Source organism: Marmota monax, unplaced genomic scaffold (assembly GCF_021218885.2).
Source record: "Marmota monax isolate L192 unplaced genomic scaffold, Marmota_monax_Labrador192_F-V1.1 WCK01_AAM20220418_F8-fsc00007, whole genome shotgun sequence".
NCBI lineage: Eukaryota > Metazoa > Chordata > Mammalia > Rodentia > Sciuridae > Marmota > Marmota monax.
Genome location: NW_026692781.1, coordinates 28,044,161 through 28,063,917, shown reverse-complemented (window position 1 = coordinate 28,063,917; position 19,757 = coordinate 28,044,161). Strand labels below are relative to the sequence as shown.

At 34.0% G+C, this 19,757-nt stretch overlaps 1 protein-coding gene across 3 annotated transcripts in view; it reads left to right on the top strand.

The window, feature by feature from the left end:
* The window catches only part of Dnah7 (dynein axonemal heavy chain 7), a 345,957-nt gene that overhangs the window by 262,215 nt on the left and 63,985 nt on the right, over positions 1-19,757 (top strand). For all 3 annotated transcript variants that reach the window (XM_046447272.2, XM_046447271.2, XM_058580336.1), the window contains 3 exons: positions 11,981-12,114; positions 12,798-13,133; positions 18,835-18,961. In XM_046447272.2, the coding sequence (XP_046303228.1) occupies positions 11,981-12,114; positions 12,798-13,133; positions 18,835-18,961 (597 nt within the window). The remainder of the gene's footprint in view (positions 1-11,980; positions 12,115-12,797; positions 13,134-18,834; positions 18,962-19,757) is intronic.

The following is a 19,757-nucleotide window of genomic DNA, read 5'->3' as shown; positions in this document are numbered from 1 at the left end:
TTGGATCTCAGCTCACCTAGCCAGCTGGTCCAGGACTCACTAATTCCCAGGGCCCACCTGGGCCTGCACTTGCCAAGTCCTGGCACCAGCCTGGCCCCTGGCTCCCTCCCCAGTCTGGCATCCACAGGTCCCCAGGACTACAAGGTCTGGCACCAGTATGGCACCCACCAGGGCCCTCTGGCTGCCAAGTTCCCAGTCTCCCAACTCCCTAGCACCCAGCCTGACCCACCACTCTGCCTGTTAGGCCCACAATCTAGCTGCTGGCCCATAGCCCTACATGCCAGTCTGTGCTACACTGCCATACCTGCCCTGCCCAGCACACAGCTTCACTGCCAGCCTGCAGGACCCAGCATCCAGCCCTGACCCACCAGCCCAAGCCAACTGGGCTCCTCAATGTGGCTGGGCTGCTGCATGCACCACATGCTGCTTTGCCACCAGACCTGCCTGGTCCAGCACACAGCCTCCCTGGCAGGCCACTTCACCTCTAGGCCTGCAGCCTATCCTGCCTACATTAATCTCCCAAGGATGGAAATTGGAAAGTTTTAAACCCCAATCTTCAACCCAGTGAGCAACACAATAAAAAGGAAAGATGTGATAACCCACAGCCCATACTTCCAAGTAGTTCATACCTCAAAAGAATTGAAAAGAAAATCAGATAGGCACATAGAGTAAATACATACACTCACTGAATATTGTATCTACCATAGTGGATATGACTCCTTAATTTCCTAACATTTAACTAAGCTTTTGGATTTCTCCATTCATTATGGTTTTAGTTCTGTTTTGAATTTCTATATTAGGTTTATGTTTTATTTGAATGTGTATTGACTGATTCAAGAACTCCTACACATATTCATATTTCTTTCTCTCTCCTCATTTCTAGTCTCTTTTTTTTTTTGGTGTTATTTTCCCATGTTCTATATTTTGAGGTTTAGGATTTTTGATTAGTTTATTTTAATTTTATTTTATATCATCTTTGACACTACTCTATCTCCCTTGTCTCCCTCTCTCATTTTTCTGTTTCTCACACCCAATTATATTCTCTCTCTCTTCCTTTATATTCTTCTCCTTTTTATTCCCCTTGCACATTAACAACATTTTTAAGTAACAACTGCATCTCCCCTATTCACTCTTTAAAATTGCAAACACTCTTCTACCTTCATATCTCTTCTTCTTTCCTCATACTCAATTCTATTCTTAACACTACTTAATACTAATTGAGGTATATAATGTCTACACCTATCATCAATGTCACAGCAGAAGTCATAGACAACACCTATTGTTTGATTTTAATCCAGACATAATGCATTATTTTATATTGTTTTTAATGATGGAAATTGCTGATCCTATCTCTACATATCATACCCATTAACACTACATATCAAAATAGGAACTAGGGACCTAGTCTACTGCTATATATTGTTTGAATACATTGTTGTTACTCTTGGGCTCCCCTTCCCTAATCTGTGAGGTACCAGTAACATATAGGGACACTATAAATTGGTAATATAGAAACTCTATAATATCAGATCCATCAAGATAGATGAGTAGACACACAAATAATATGAAAAAGCAGTGTAACAAACCATCCCAAATAACATAAAATACCTCAACAGTAGACTCCATTGATACCACAGTGGAGGAAATGTTAGAAATGGAATTCAGAAAATTCATGGTCCAGTTGATCTATGAGATAAAAGACAATGTAAAAAATGAAATCATAGAGAAAATACAAGAAGTCAAAGATCATTTTCATAAGGAGATAGAGAACCTAAAGAAGAAATAGTTGGAAATCCTCAGAATAAAGAAATCAATAAACCAAATTAAAAATTCAATGGAAAACATCTCCAACAGACTAAACCACTTGAAAGAAAGAGTTACAGGCAATGAAGATAAAATATATAATCTAGAAAATAAAGTTGACCATGGAGAAATGATGTTAAGAGACCATGAACAAAACTTCCAAGAAATATGGGGTAAAATGAAAAAACAAACTTTAAGATTTATTGGGATCGATGAAGGCTCAGAGATACAAACCAAACGAATGTACAATCTTTTCAATGAAATAATAAAAATTTCCCAAACCTTAAGAATGAAATAGATAACCAAATACAGAAGGTCCTGTAACCTCAAATGTACAAAATCACAATAGACCCACACCAAGGCACATTATTATGAAAATGCCTAACATATGGAATAAGAGTAGAATTTTAAAGGCCACCACAGAAAAGCAACATTTAGAGGGAAACCAATCCAGATCTCAGCTGATTTTTCAACCAGATTCTCAAAGCTAGGAGGTCTTGGAATAACATATACCAAGCTCTGAAAGTAAATGGATTCCAGCCAAGAATACTATGCCTAGAAAAATTAAAATTAAGATTTGAATATAAAAACCTTCCATGATAAACAAAAGTTAAAAGAATTCACAATTAGAAATCCTGCACTACAAAACATACTCAATAAAATATTTCATGAAGAAGAAATGAAAAATAAAGGTAAAATCTATCAAAGGAAGGGGCTACACTAGAAGAATATTCAAGCAAAAAGAAAAACTAATTCAAATTAAAAAACCAAAAATAAATCAAAATGATAAAAATCATATCTCAATAATAATATTGACTCTAAATGGCCTAAACTAACTAATCAAAAGAGATGGACTGGCAGATTGAATTAAAAAACAAAATCCAACAATATTCTCTCTCCAAGAAACTCACCTCATAAGCAAAGATATCCACAGACTGGAGGTAAAAGGATGAGAACAGACATCATTCAGATATATTGCTACACAAGCAAGGGTTTCTCTTGTCATATCAGGTAAAGTGGACTTCAAGCCAAAGTTAATCAGAAGGAACAAAAAAATTCACTTCACACTGCTTAAGGAAATTATACATAAATAAGACATAACAATCATAAATATTCCCAACAGTGGAGCACCTACATACATCAAACAAACCCTTCTCAATTTCAAGAATCAAATATACCTCAACACAATAATATTGGGTGACTTTAATATGCCCTTCCCATTACTTGATAGATCCTTGAAACAAAAACTAAATAAAGAAGCTATCGAACTAACAAATTCAATTAATTTATAATTAATGAATAATTTAGACCTAACAGACATATATAGAATGTTTTATCCATCAAGGACTAAATACCCTTTCTCTCAGCAGCTCAAAGATCCTTCTCTAAAATAGACCATATCTTAGGCCACAAAGCAACTCTTAGCAAATGCAAAAGAATAGATATGATATCTTGCATTCTATCAGATCATGATGGAATAAAATTAGAAATACATGGTAAAATAAAAAATAGAAGTTATGCTAATACCTGGAGACTAAATAATATACTATTGAATGATCACTGGATAGTAGAAGAAATCAGAGATGAAATTTAAAAAATTCTTAGAGGTAAATGAGAATCGTGACATGACTTATCCAAATCTATGGGATACTATGAAGGCAATTCTAAGAGGAAAGTTCACTGCACTGAGTGCACTTTTTCAAAGAATAGACAGTCACCAAATAAATAATCTAACATTACATCTCCAAGACCTAGAAAAAGAGCAAAAATCAATGAAATTGAAACAAAAATACAAACAAAAAGATGGTTGTTTGGAAAACTTAAAAAATTAATAAATCCTTAGCCGAACTAATGAAGACAACCAGAGAGAAAACTCAAATTGCTAAAAATCATTATGAGAAAGAAAATATCATCACAATACACTATTGAAATACAGATAATAATCAGAAACTATTTTGAAAATCTATACTCCAATATAGTAGAAAATCATAAAGACATCATCAAATCTAGAGACATATGACCTACCCAGATCAAGACAGGAGGACACAGAAAATTTAAACAGATCAATTTCAAGCAATGAAATTGAAGAAGCCATCAAAAGCCTACCAACAAAGAAAGCCCAAGACTAGACATATTCTCAGCCAAGTTCTACCAGACCTTCAAAGAATTTACACCAGTACTCCTCAAATTATTCCATAAGATAGAAAAGAAGAGAACCCTGACAAACTCATTCTATGAAGCTAATATCACTCTGATACCAAAACCAGACAAAGACACATCAAGGAAAGAAAACTTCAGATCAATATCCCTCAGGAACATAGATGCAAAAATTTTTAATAAAACTTGGGCAAATCTCATACAAAAACATATTAAAAATATAGTGCATCACGATCAAGTGTGGTTCATTCCAGCGATGCAAGTTTGGTTCAACATATGGAAATCAATAAATATGATTCATCACATCAATAGACTTAAAGAAAAGAACCACACAATTATCTCAATAGATGCAGAAAAAGTGTTTTACAAAACACAGCACCCATTCATGCTCAAAACACTAGAAAACCTAAGGATAGTAGGAACATACTTCAACTTGGGTTTAACTATATATGTAAACCCAAGGCCAAAATCATTCTAAATAGAGAAAAATTGAAAGCATTCCCTTTAAAAATGGGGAAAAGACAGGGATGCCCCCTTTTACCATGCCTATTCAACATAGTCCTTGAAATCCTAGCCAGAGCAATTAGACAAAATATAGAAATTAAAGGAATACAAATAGGAAATGAAGATCTCAAACTATTCCTATTTGCCACTGACATGATTCTATATTTAGGACCCCCCCCCCCCAAAAAAAAAAACAACTCTACCAGAAAGCTTCTTGAAATCATAAATAAATTCAAATAAGTAGCAGGATATAAAATTAACACCCATAAATCAATTGTGTTCCTATACACCAATGACAAATCAGCTGAAAGAGATATCAGGAAAACTATCCCATTTATAATAGCCTAAAAAATGGGAATCAATCTAACAAAAGAGGTGAAAGACCTCTTCAATGAAATCTACAGAAAAAGAAAGAAATTGAAAAATACCTTAGAAAATGGAAAGATCTTCCATGTTCTTGAAAAGGCAGAATTAATATCGTCAAAATAGCCATACTACCAGAAGCACTATACAGATTTAATGCAATTCCATTAAAATTCCAATTCTATTTCTCTTCAGAAAAATAGAAAAAGTAGTCATGAAATTTATTTGGAAAAATAAGAGGCCCAGAATAGCCACAGCAATCCTTAGCAAGAAAAGTGAAGGAGTAATCACAATACCAAACTTGAGTAACAAAAACAGCATGGAATTGGCACAAAAATAGACTTGAATACCAGTGGAACAGAATAGAAGACACAGAGACATACTCACATAAATAGTTATTTTATACTAGACAAAGGCACCATAAACACACGTTGGAGAAAAGATAGCCTCTTCAACAAGTGGTGCTGTGAAAACTGGAAATCCGTGTGTAGTAAATTGAAATTGAACCCCTGTATCTCACCTGAGGCACAAAATTTAACTCAAAATATATCAACGACTTAGGCAGTAGACCATGTGCCTACTAGAAGATAAAGTAGACCCAAATCTCCATTATGTCTGCTCAGGAATGGACTTCCTCAATAAAACTCCCAAAGCACAAGAAGTAAAATCAAGAATCAATAAATGGGATAGCATCAAATTAAAAAGCTTCTTTCCAGCAAAGGAAACAATCAAGAACATGAGCAAAAAGCCTACAGAATGGGAGAAAATCTTTTACTACCAGCACCTCAAATAGAGCATTAATCTCCAGGATATACAAAGAACTCAAAAAACTTAATACCAAAAATAATAATAATAATAATAATAATAATAATAATACAGTCAATAAATGGATAAAGGAACTGATTAGGTACTTCACCGAAGAAGAAATACAAATGGTCAAAAATATATGAAAAAAGGTCAACATCACTAGCAATTAGAGAAATGCAAATCAAAACTACACTGAGATTCCATTTCAGTTCAGTCAGAATGACAATTATCAATAAGTAAGAATAAATGTTGATGAGGATATGGGGGGAAAGATATACTCATACATTGCTGGTGGGGCTACAAATTGGTACAACAACTATGGAAAGCAGTATATAGATTACTCAGAAAACTTGAAATGGAACCGCCATTTGACCCACCTATCCAATTCCTAAGTTTATACCTAAGGGACTTAAAATCAGCATACTACAGTGATGCAGCCACATAATGTTTATAGAAACTCGATTCACAATAGCCAAGCTATGGAACCAAAATAGTTGCCCTTCAACAGATGAATGGATTAAGAAAATGTTTTATATATATATGTATATATATCCATATTACTCACCCATAAAGAATGAAATTATGGCATTTGCTAGTAAATGGATGGAACTGTAGGCCAACATGCTAAGTGAAATAAGCCAATCCCCAAACCCAAAGGCCAAATGTTCTCTCTGAGATGTGGATGCTAACCCCTAACAAGGGAGGGTAGGGAGGGGAATTATAAAAGCTCATTGGATTAAAAAAGGGGGACTGAAGGGAAGGGAGGTGGGATGGGAATAGGAAAGAGTAGAATGAATCAGACATATCTTTCGTATGTTTATATATGAATATACAACCAGTGTAACTCCATATCATGTGCACCCAAAAGAATGAGATAATAATTGGAATGGATTGTACTCCTTGTGTATATAATATGTCAAAATACACCCTACTATCATATATAATCTAAAAACAACAAAAGGAAAAAAGAAAAATTGATTCAGATTTTGAAAGTCACATGTAGAGGCAAATTTATCTAGAGTTCAGATGTTCCTCTTTATTGGGAATATTTAAATGAATGCAGGCAGTGCAGAGTAGTGGAAGAAGGACTAAGATGGCATCATTTATTCCCTCCAAGACAATAAACATGATGTCTGCTCTCAAGAGATTTACACTGTAAACAGCACTGTGTATGCAAAGTGTCTCTGGTGTGTGAACAGGAAGAAATAGGGGAGCTCCTGAGAGCTCAGAATGAAGGACACACTGGACATTCAGAAGGCCAGGAAGACTAGGGGAAGATCTGATGACCTTTGAGCTTGACTTGAAAAACAGAAAGTTAAATTATGGAAATTCTTGATTATTCTTTTTAACTATCAAAATACAGTATGTTATCTAGATACCTAAAAAATAGCAAAGATCTGTTTACCTATTAGGAGACAATATATCCAATATAGTTTTAAGAAACATGGATTTGAAATCCTGCTCTATCACTCACCAGTTGTGATTTGGGACATATCACTTAAATTCTCTGTGCCTGTATTCCTTCATCTGTAAAATGGGAATAATAAAAGTTTGTATCCCATAGAGATTCATGTGAAGACCAATCTATGTAAAATGCTTATAGAATATGCTCAGTGGGGAATGTTATATGAAAGTTAACTATCAGCATTACTATTTAACTTCTAAATAGAAGTGAAAAAGAATGAAGTAGAAGAGAAAAAAATAAAAGCCCAAAGCTGTGTTTGAAAAGCATATTAAATAAATAACAGGTAAAGCCTTTTTTATTTTCTAGTAAGTACATGAAAATATCATACAAAATAACATAAGTTCACTAATAACTGGTTATGGCAGAAGTCATAAAACGCTGTAGGGAAGAAACTGATCTGTGATTCACTATAGAAATCTTTACGATCCCCAGAGTGTCTTATTGCTTCATTATTTTTAATTGCTGGGATTGATTAAACAGGGATTAGAAAACATAGTGAGGCCGTTACTTGCTTTCATTTACAAACTAGAATACTTCCTCTTGATTCTAATTTTTAGGATCCTTTTGCTTTCAAAAACACCAAGGGATGGTGTCGTGCTGCCATAGTATTTTGAGTCTAAATGACAGTAAACCTATGACACCATATTTGTATGGTTTAAAATGTTTATTTGTGAACAAATGACTAGATTTGAAAAATCTTGATTTCAAAAGATGCAACATTAATGGAATAGGAATGGATACTTTCTTTTTGAATGCAGAGAAGTAGAAGTTATAAAACATGCATTTGCTAATGCTGTGCCTATAGCTTTTGCATTAAAGCAAATGTAACCTGTGCAGCATGGTTTCTCATGCCAATATAAAAAAGAATCTCTTAAAAGCCTTAATTATAATGTTTCCTTGAATAAATGCTAAAGCAGTAGAGGATTATGCAGCAGTTAATAAATCTTCCAAATTACTCAGTTTCAAGAATTTCTAATTATCTCATTTAAATTTGTGAGTATGTTCATGTAATCTATACCTAGTGGCATCCAAGACCTGCCAGACCACAAATGAGAGAAAAATTTAACCCAAATAGCACCCACCACAGAGCAGGTGCCTGGGTTTGGATAGAAGGGAATCACTTTTCTAGAGTGCTACCGGAAGCTATTTTACTCTTATTTCCCAGGCAGGAAATTTCCTTACAATAGCCAAATTACTCTCTTCCTTCAGAAGGAACATTCTCTTACAAGGAAAGACAGGAAAACACAATGTCTGCCACCCAGTAGACAGAGCTAAGATACAAAAATAAGAAGACAAAGACCAAAAATAGAACATCAGTAACAGCATTACCAGTTTGGAAGAAAGGAAGACCTTGATGCTTTGGCAATGCCAACAATTTGCAAAACAGGCAAAACCACCAAAGATGCTGAAGAGTTCAGAGATAATATTATTTTTGACTGTTGGGTTTTTTTTCCCCCTTTTCTTTCTTTCTTTTCTTTTTTTTTAAACCCTTCTGCTGCTAGGAAATTGTTCATCCTTAAGGGAAAGAGTGCTGGATGCTTCTATAGTTATGCATTTGTACATAACACAAAGATAAAGCTGAATACAGCTGAATCCTAACCCTGAGCACTTTAGTTAGATTTGGCCTAGTTTGGGGCTGTCAGCAGGTAGAAAGATTCTTGTCCTAATCCACACAAGGTGCTTCCTAGATTAGTAGAGCCTTGAGTGGAATAAAACAAAATCAAGAATACTTAGGCTAAGCAAATCATCCTTCTAATATCTGCATATATTTTGTTTGGTTGATCATAACCTGCAACAAGTAGGTAGTTTGCCTGATAGGGTTTTTTGTTATTGTTCCTTCTCTTCTAATTCTCCTATTTTAAATTTATAATTTAAAAAAATTCAGCTGGGAGCAGTGGCGCATGCCTGTAATCCCAGTGGCTTGGATGGCTAACGCAAGAGGATCATGAGTTCAAAGCCAGCTGCAGTAAAAGCAAGGTGCTAAGCAACTCAGTGAGACCTTTTCTCTAAAAAAAATACAAAATAGGGTGTGGATGTGGTTTAGTGGTTGATTGTGCCTGAGTTCAATTCCCAGTACCAAAAAAAAAAAAAAAAATCAGATTTAGATATGCCAAAATGGCAATATTTAACACCTACAATCTAGGTAAGTTGTGATATAAAATATATTAAAAACTTTTGAAGCAAGGTATGGTGGCATATGCCTGCAATCCCAGTGAATAGGGAGGCTAAGGCAAGATGATCTAGCCTCAGCAACTTAACAAGACTCTGTTTCAAAAATAAGAATAAAATGAGCTGGAGATGTAGCACAATGGCAGAATGTCCCTGGGTTCAATACCGGGGACAAATACCCAGTACCAAAATAAAACGACAACAACAAATTTTGGGACAAAACAGACACTATAGGATTCAGTGCTCTGATCTGAGTTTAGGAGGGTACTTCCTATTAAAAATTTTTTTTCATTAGTGAAATAAGGAAAACTTGAACAAACACTGTGGTTGCCTCTGATAATTTGTAATAATTACTAGGATGTTTGTAGTATTTTTAAGGGTAAGAAAACATTCCTAGTATTGATGTTTATGAATGTTGAATTCTCAGGTACACATGACAGAAAATGTTTATGTTCACTAATCCTAAGACTATGAAGAGTCCTTCTGGGGTTCAGCTTGCATACTGTCCAGTGACGCATGGTGACTTGCCTAGGCTCCCCTCAGCGTGCTCTGCCTCTTTGTCTGTGCTGTGTCCTCCACCAGGAGCAGTCATTCTCAACCCTGCTGCCTGTTCAGGTCACCTCCCAAACACCCTGGCCCCACTCCAGACCAATTAAATCCCACTTTCTGGAGATGGAATTCAGACACTACTGATTGTTCAATTCTGAAGGAGAGTCTGTTAAATAACCAAGGGAAATTCTGGCTTATAATTTGGCCCTCTTCTTTCTTTTGCCTAACTGCTAATCATCTTGTAAGGTTTAGCTCAGGTGACCTTCCTTTGGAGGAAGCCCTCCCTGACCTCCTGACCTGGGTTAGACACCTTCCTCTATAGCACCCATGCTTTCCACTGTTGGTGTCCTCACCCCACTGGATGTTATTTACACTTCTGTTTACCCAACTAAACCAAAACTCCTTAAGGAGGGCAGGGGCCAGACTGTGTCTTATTCTTCTTGTGGCATAGGGAGAATAATTGTCAGATTCAAATTTTAGGAAACCAAAGTAGCAGAAAATAACTCCTTGGACAGGGAACACTGACATTGTGATTGTTCATTCAGTAAATTTATAGGGAGCATTGCCTTTTGCCAGTCAACAGAGCCAGGAGGTCCAATAAGAGATGAACCCCATGCTAAAACTATTTTTACTCTAGTCTGGGAGAGAGATGAGTGACCCCATGATTGCATCCAGTATAATGTGTGCTACATATGAGGAGTTTGGACCACAATGAAGAGAAGCTGGAAGTAGCCTGCGTGGGGCTGGAACACATGGTGTGGAAAAGTTTCCAAGAGGAGCTAATACTCCATCTGTACCTTAGCAGATGAAAAGGAGTTGATCTGGTGGATTATAAGAGGAAGGGTGTAAAGTAGAGCAAACATTGAAGCACAGGGAGGCATTTCATAGTTGGTATGGTATTCCACAATCAGTTCCTTGTAGCTCAAGTAATAGACACATGAAAGGGAGTAGAGGGAGGCTTAAGACACAGGTGCAGACTTTAACACAAGTGGGCAGGCAGACTGCTAGGTTCATGAAAAACAATAAAGGGAGGATTTCACAGGAAGCCAAGCTCAAGCAAGTGTTCATTGATTTATGGCTTCATGGTGACTACAGCCAGAAAGTTGCTATGGTTTATTGCTGTGTGTATTTTTGGGTATACAGAGACAGAGAAGGAAGCAGATTTTAGAGGGCTGAATAATGAAATAAGGTAGAGACAGACAACATATATAAATAGCATTTTCAATAAGTGTAGTTGTGAAGCAAAGTAAAGAGAAGAGATCATTCCTGAGCTGGATGGGATTATAGGAACAATAGAATGACTTATTTGCTGTATTGTTTTTAAAAAGAGAGACCTGAGCATGTTTACATTTTAATGGGAAAGAACCAGGAGAGGAAGAATGTTAAGATGTGCAACAAGAGAGATCTTCCTATAAGAGCAATTAGTTACCTCCATTAAGCAGGTGTGTTAGCAGACATATATTTTTTTAAAAAAATTTTTTATACTGGCATCACTGGCCCTTTTTATTTTTTATTTTGAGACAGAGTCTTACTAAGTTGCTTAGGGCCTTGCTAAATTGCTGAGGCTGGCTTTGAACTTGAATGCTCTGTCTTAGCCTCCAGAGCTGCTGAGATTACAGGTGTGCACCTCCACACCCAGCTGACTGACAGACTCTTGATGGATACCATGAACTTGTTAATTTCTGAGTGCACAATAGAGGCTGATTATCATGTTGCAAAAATACGTTATTCATGACAAGTGATAAGTATTTCTTTTATCCCTCGTTTCACTTTGTAAATTTTCCGTTACTTTTGACACCACTAGAATCCTTAAAAAGTAAAACAGCTAGTCCTGCCAAAATAAAGGGTCACTTCCAAACTGATTCTAATTTATTTTAGTATTATAGATGTCAGAAATCAGAATAGTTTGAAATGACAATAAATTGACCACTAAAAAAAAATTTTGAAGTATTATACTTCTGACTATGACAAACTTTTGTGGGGTTTTTAACCCAACAATTATACTTGTCTATTTCTTTGGTTGTATTCTCTACTAATTCCACTTTCACATATATTACTACAGTAAATAGAATCTATTTTATGGTCAAAACGTGAGGCATATAAGCAGAGGCTTTCTCAATAGCAATACTGATGCATTTTTCACTTATACTGTTTTACTCATAGGTAACATTATTAAACTTCATGATAACTCCAGAAGGAATGCAGGATCAGCTTCTGGGCATTGTGGTGGCACGAGAAAGGCCAGATCTTGAAGAAGAAAAGCAAGCCTTGATATTGCAAGGAGCCGAAAACAAAAGGTTCTAACTGTCATAAAACAGAACTATTCTTGTCTTGAGATCACTTAGAATGAACTAAAGTACATGTTAAAGATTTATTTTGTTAAAATATCAGCTCTAGCAAATGGGAAAATTTTAAATATAAGGAATTGCCAAATATATTTTTACATACAAGTTCTTAGATGCTAGAAGAGTTAGAAGGCTTGCCACACATCGAGGCAATGTATTTTCACCTCTTCACCAAAGTTTTAGCACAGAAGTGTTAGTGTCCATTGTGTAATGAGCATGTTACACTAGAGCACTGTATGAATGCGTAGGTCGTATCCCACTTTCTGCTCATATCTATATCATAGGTAGAAAGGGTAAAGCTCTGTAAGTCATGAAAAATTTCAGAAAATAAATGAAGTGATACTTTGTGTTCACTCTGAGCTGAGATTCTTAATGGCGGAGTAGATTGGCTAGCCGTACGTCTCTCTAGGTACCACATAAATGACCATTAGAGAGGGTACTGGAGCAGAAAGGCTCATCATTGCGACATTTTGCAAGATAAAACGTTAATTATATAACATCTCCATTACAGATATTTGTCACAAAGTGATACCTTTCTTTAGGTTACAAGCTCTTTGTGTCTTATAAAAGAACATATATGTGAAGTGTTTCTGGATGATTTCTTTTTCTTTTGAGAAAATTGTGCTTTATTCCAGGCAGTTAAAAGAAATAGAAGACAAGATTTTAGAAGTTCTTTCATCTTCAGAAGGCAATATATTAGAAGATGAAACTGCTATTAAGATATTATCTTCCTCCAAGGCTTTGGCTAATGAGATTTCTCAAAAGCAGGAAGTAGCTGAAGAGACAGAGAAGAAGATTGATGCCACCCGCATGGGCTACCGTCCCATCGCCATCCATTCCTCCATCCTATTTTTTTCTATTGCTGATCTAGCCAACATTGAGCCCATGTACCAATATTCACTGACCTGGTTTATCAACCTCTTCATCCTGTCTATTGAAAATTCAGAGCAATCAGAAATCTTGGCAAAAAGGTGTGTAAAAGAAATGCTAATTAATAATAAGGTATGAAGGTTACTAATTTATGATTTTCATTGTTGTTTCAGAATGGTGCAGGACTCTTGCCTAAAATGAACTTGGTTAACCATTGAGATATGAATTTGAGAATTAGAAATTGAACACGTGTCCAAATTTATTTTGTCAAGAAATTTTTTTACAGAGATATAGGTTTATAATACAACTATAGAAATAGAGACATTTACCTCTATTTATCATTTGTAAAATATCTCAGTGACTAAAGGCATGGGAAGAGTGGTTAACATCCCCCAAAATGTATGATTCCTGTTCCCTTCGAGCTTACCTTCCAAAAGTCGCATTTCACATTTTAATTCCTACATATGTAATTTGTCAGGTACCAAGGTAAAAATTCTAAATCTTATTATTTGTGATAATTAGAGCCTCTCTTTTTTTCAGAGCTTCTTTTATGTATTAATATACTTTATTTTATATAATAAAAAATATTATAATACTATTATAGTGACTATCAAAGTAGAGCAATTAAGACCTTACTTAGTAATAAATGTATGATAGAGCAAAATTCATTTGATTTGTTATCAATGAGATAATTTTTAGTTTGGCATTAAGACATGTTTTAAATAGGGCTCAACATGAAATTATTTTTTGAGTAAAAATAGTAATAATTACAACTTTGCCCTTGATCATTATGAACCTTGGTAGTTGGTTTCTTTGTGGTTCACACACACAGGGAAACTCAATTGAATAGTTACCGCTCACAGTAAATAATTATTATTTTTTTTAAATCATAAGTGCTAATCTCATTTAAATCTGAATAGAATTCCGTTTATTTATCATGGTAGAGGTCTGAAATTTTGAGTGCTCAGACTGAGCAACTTTTTTGCCAGTATCATTCATTACTTTTCAAGTTTGAATATTAAACTAATAAAGGTATACAGCTGGCACATTGGCCTTGTCAAAAAAATTTCATGACAAAGAGAAGAGAAAAAGGGAGTTATTTCTCAGGAATAAATGCATGATAGTAGTTTCAAGTTCATTTTAACATAATGATACTTGAAAATGTTTAGGTTATTTCTCTATTTCTTCCAGTTCCTGAAATATTCAAGTTTAGCAAGGATTACTGTAATAAAGAAAAAAACAACTTTTAGGTGATCTTTCTTTTAAAAGTTTCAGGCTGTTTGCATTATAAGTTATTTAATTAAGCATGCATGTTTGGTTTGCATAGTAGATTCCACAGGATTTAAAAAATTCCCAGTCTTTACTACAGTATAGTATACATGGTAGCCATATAGTAAATGATGTTCTGCCTTTCATTGGGATTCTTAATTTCAACCTGGCTTAAAATAATAACCATCAGAATGTTATACTCTAACTAGTATAAACCCTTACTATTTACAGGAGAATAGAGAAGAAAATTTTGTTGGTTTATCATTTAAAGAAATGATTTTGTATAAGGTTTAAAAATTAGAACAAGTTTGTGCTTTAATTTTTTTTTTTTTTTAGGAGTGGGGGTGGTTTACTGGGATTGAATCCAGGAATATTTAACCACTGAGCTGCATCCCCAGCCCTTTTTAGTTTTTGAGACAAGATTTTGTTAAGTTGCTTAGGGCTTTGCTAAGTTACTGAGGCTGGCCTCAAACTTGCCATCCTCCTGCCTCAGCCTCCTGAGTCATTGGGATTACAGGCATGTGCCACCACTCCTGATCAAGTCTGTACTTTTAAAATAGCTCTTGTTCCTTTATTTATTCTTGCTTTATCAAAGTAAAGCTCATCCAAGATGTGGCATCTTTTTCTTCATAACTGTGGTAGAGTCCTTTAAGAGTTAAAGAATGCCAACTCCTTTTACCCAAATACGAGATTTGGAGATTTGGATAAAATCTAGAAAACACAGGTGGCATTTTCTTTTTCAGTCAAACTCCTTGAATTATGTAATTTAGATCCTTTAATTCAGAAATAATAAAAATCATATGCATGACTCTAGAAAATGTAAAGGATAATTCTGGAACCAAGTACTAATAAAGAAATTATATTTTAAAACCTTTACTGAAGTATTAATGTATCTATGGAAATGTTCATAAATCAGAAGTATTTACCCAATGAATTTTCAAAAGTGAGCACACCTGTGAAACCAGCACCCAGCTCCAGACACTGAACATTATCAACAGCCCAAGAATTCCTCTCTGATCCACTTCTAGCCACAGACTTCCCTCCCCCAAGATTACCACTGTCCCAACTTCAGCTCTGTGAATTAGGTTTGCCTGCTTTAGACGTTCATATAAAATGGGCTTGCTGTGTGCGCTCTTCTGTGTCTGTCATTTTGCACTCAATATTATGTTTGTGAAATTTATGCATATTGTTGTATGTAGTGAAGTGTTTTGTTCTCTTTCATTGTTAACTAGTTCTCCATTGTGTGACTTGTTGGGGAAATGTAATTAAAATCTAAATCTTCTGCTGACCCAGGCAGAAATTCTCTCTGCAAAGGTAGTAGACAAAGAAAACAGCTTTATTGCTGAATAAGCATTAAACCAGAATGTGATGCATGTTACAGGCAAACTGCAGAGAGATTGTGAAGACAGAAAGAAATTTTACCCCCTTTATTGCTAGCCAAGCAGATACAACTCATAATGTCTCACTTAGTTCATCCTAACTCTTCTTGCTAATTGAGGTGACCATCTGTGTTAGCAAATTAGCTTTATCTAGAGGCAAAACAAACTTTTCCTATCTATAGGATTGGAGGTAATTTTGCAATTTGGAGCAAGATGCCCACTAATGTTGGGCTCCTGCCCTTCCCCCGCATGTTTACATTTCAAAGAAGTAAAGCAGACAAAGGCTTTCTAAAAAAATTATATACATTTTTCAAAGATAGGAGAAAATAATTACAATTGAAGGTGCTCTATGGTAAAGGATGGAAAAGGAATCTCATTTTCAACAAGAGAATTAGGCCTGTTATTTTAAATTTTTGTTTGTCCTAAAATTCTACCCCAGAGTATTTATCCATTCTTCTTTTGAGGACATGTACTTCTAGTTTAAGGCTGTTTTGAGCTTTGTTGCCTTGAGCCTTCTCCTCTATGGGTTTGGTGCAGGTGTGTTCGTATCTCTGGTAGGTACATATCCTGGCATGGAACCTATGATCAAAGGACTTGGGTGTATTTCCTTTCAGTCAATATTGCAGAACAGTATTCTAAAGCAGCCACACCAAGAGAGACTCTTTAGACAGTCCTGTTAATCCCCATCCTTTCTCTGTTCTGTAAAATAAAAGTTTCCAATTAAGAAACCAGCTGCCAGATCAAAAATAAAAGAGAATGAGTTTTTATAGGAATGATATGTTTATCTGCCAATCACTGATAAACATTGAATAATAGCTGGACTGTAGCCATTTATTGGATCATAGCTATACCAAAAGCCCAGAGAGAATGTGTCCATTAATACTAGCCTATAAATTTGTTTTAGAATCTTAATATTAGCCCAAAGATATATAAATTTATTTCATTTTATTTGTTTTTGAGTGATAATTATTCATAATGATTATTTAAGTATGGCATCACTAATATGTTATGACTATTATGGTAGATACTGTGAAATTTCCATAAGTAATTTGGATTATCTGGTTTTTTTAAATTTAGTACATTAGAATTTATGTATCAGAATAAATAATTAGTAAGGAAAAAAAACACATAAACAACAAAGTTTTGTTATTAGGGGCCAAACTGAGATCTCTCTATGTACACACACACACACACACACACACACACAGTGCACAGTTTTTTCTTTTCCTTCCACTTCTATCAAAATAATTTTTCCATGTTATTAAATAGTTTTTTGAAGCATTTTTTAGTAGCTGTACAATATACCATTTTAGGAATGTTCCACAATTTCTTTAAGACTTATAGATAGTCCCTAGCTTTTGTATTATATATAATGCTGTAGTCTCTAGCTTTTGTATTATATATAATGCTGCAGTAAATATAAACATCTACATCATTATTTTCCTTAGGCTAAAGTCCCAAAATTAGGACAAAGAAATTTAATTTTTTCCGGAAAATATGAATTTCTTTACTGGAAAGTTATTCAAATATACAACTCCATCAGAGAAACATGAATGATATCACTGTGTCACTCCCAGCACTGAATGAATATTTTTAATATTTTCCCAATGGAATAGGTTATTAAAATATCATATTTTAATGTGCACTTTGTCACTAGGAGGATTAAGCTTGAAATTCTAATATGATTGACCTTTATAATTTTCCTTTGATCTTACGGTTTACAAGAGGACATTCGTCTTAGAGTGCAGAGATTTTTCTTTTATTCTAGAAAGACCAAACCTGAGTCACCTGTACTAATTATACTGTTCCAGGTGAGACAAATTAAATGCCATGCAAGAAAAGGCCTATTAGCATAACAATGGGAACAGGAATAAGAATTCAACTGTATTACCATAACTATTTTCAAGGCCTTCTCCACCAAACCCTTTTTCAGAATTCTCAGCTAGAAATAATATAGGTGCATAATTTGTTTTATTAATTTGTTGTCATTGTTTTATGGGAATGCTGGCAGGTGATAAAATAAATAAGGAAATAGGTAGGTAAGAAAAAATAAAAAAGAAAATACAACGAGAGTGAGTAACAGTATAGGGTATCAGTCTGAAAATAGCTAAGTTCTGGTCTTAGCAGTAATATTTTTGTAAACACTTTAAGAAATACCAGTATAAGTTTGCTTAATCATAATCAAACTATGTTGATTTTTCCTTCAAATAATTGATCTGCTTAGAAAATTTAGGTTCTTATTTATATTAGTCATCAGCTCCTTATAAATGTTTTAGCTATTTTAAATATTTAGCTAAATATTTTAGCTAACAAATATTTTAGCTAACTATTCTTTCCTGTTATAATTTTATACTTATGTAATAAAAATATTTTTTAAATTTGATTTCAATAATTTATTTCCTTTGACAATTAAGTTAAAATTCATAAAATGTCATATTGATTTTTAAGAATTATTACAGATCACACAGTAGCCATCAGTTTGGAAATATTATAATTATTCATATCCATGTTTTGTCTCTATGGCTAATAAAAAAGCATAATCAAGTTGTGATTTCTCTAGATTTTATGGATTTATTAACACCATGTTTTGTCTCTATGGCTAATAAAAAAGCATAATCAAGTTGTGATTTCTCTAGATTTTATGGATTTATTAACAGAGTATCATAAATAACAGAATAATAATTTTATGGAATTATGAACAGAATATCATAAATAATAGCAAACCTGCTGTTAATTATTTAACAAAGAAATTATTAATTTAATTGTGCTCATTTAACATTTATTATAAAATATTTCAAAGTATCTGCATTATCAAGGTCATATTTTACCCCCAGAAATGGTTTGTAGTTAAAAATAGCCTACAAACCTTTTAATGTAATAGATTAATATACCATGCACTGGCTTTTTCCCAAAAGGAAGATGAAATTTTTTAAAAAATCAGTTGGCAGTAAAATGCAATTCTGCTGAGGTGTTTCTACACTGTGTGACTCTCAAATTGGTGCACTTGCTGAAGACACTTGATTGCTTGAGAGTAATTGACCAGAAAGTTTATTAAAAGAACATACATCTAAATGGCTTATAATGGGTTTTTTTAAGAGTGTTTTTTTTCAATGTAACATATTTTTATTTATTCACTTTTCCATGGACTCCTCAGGCTACAGATTCTCAGGGATCACTTCACTTACTCACTGTATGTTAATGTCTGCCGGTCCCTCTTTGAAAAGGATAAGCTGCTCTTCTCCTTTTGTCTCACTGTGAATCTACAGATCCATGATCGTGTGGTCAGTACTGCTTTAGTCCTAAGAACAACAACACCATAATATTAACATGGATTTATTAATTTACTAATTTGTATGGGAATATATATGAAAAGATTGTAGGTAGGTTTAAATGATGCTAATTTTTATTTAAAGCAAGGCATTACAACAAGGCAGTTTATTCACACAGGTGAAATACAAATTAAACACAGTTCATTATGTTACTATCACTTAAATTTTTATGTTATAGTTTAAAATAAGTCTGTTTCTATTAGAATCCTAGATAACAATGCATATAAATTTACTACATATGTTTATGTATTTTTACCAACTTATAGAGTACATGGTAATATTTTTAAAATCATGTGCAAGTTAGTCAAATCTAACCATTTGAGCTTAATAGTATCTTACATAAATTTTTGTTATCTTTTAAATCTATTCATTTAAAATATAGGAAGCACCTTTTAAAATTGAAAAGAAGTATAAAGTCACTACTTTATACAAATATATGTTCACGATTTATTGATTTTCTATGGTAATATATTGGTTGAATTCTCAAAGAGTAATGATTTTGTTCTTTGCATTTCTTGTGAAAGTTTTGTATATTTTGTGTAAAATAATTGAAAATATGGCAGATGGATAGTTTTCTACCTTTCTACAATGTATAGACCAATAGAACTCTTAAGCATTCATTTGAAAGTACATATTTTTTTTTCTTTTTTTTTAAATTTTTTATTGTTGGTTGTTCAAAACATTACAAATTTCTTAATATATCATATTTCACACTTTGATTCAAACATATATTAAAATAGAATATATT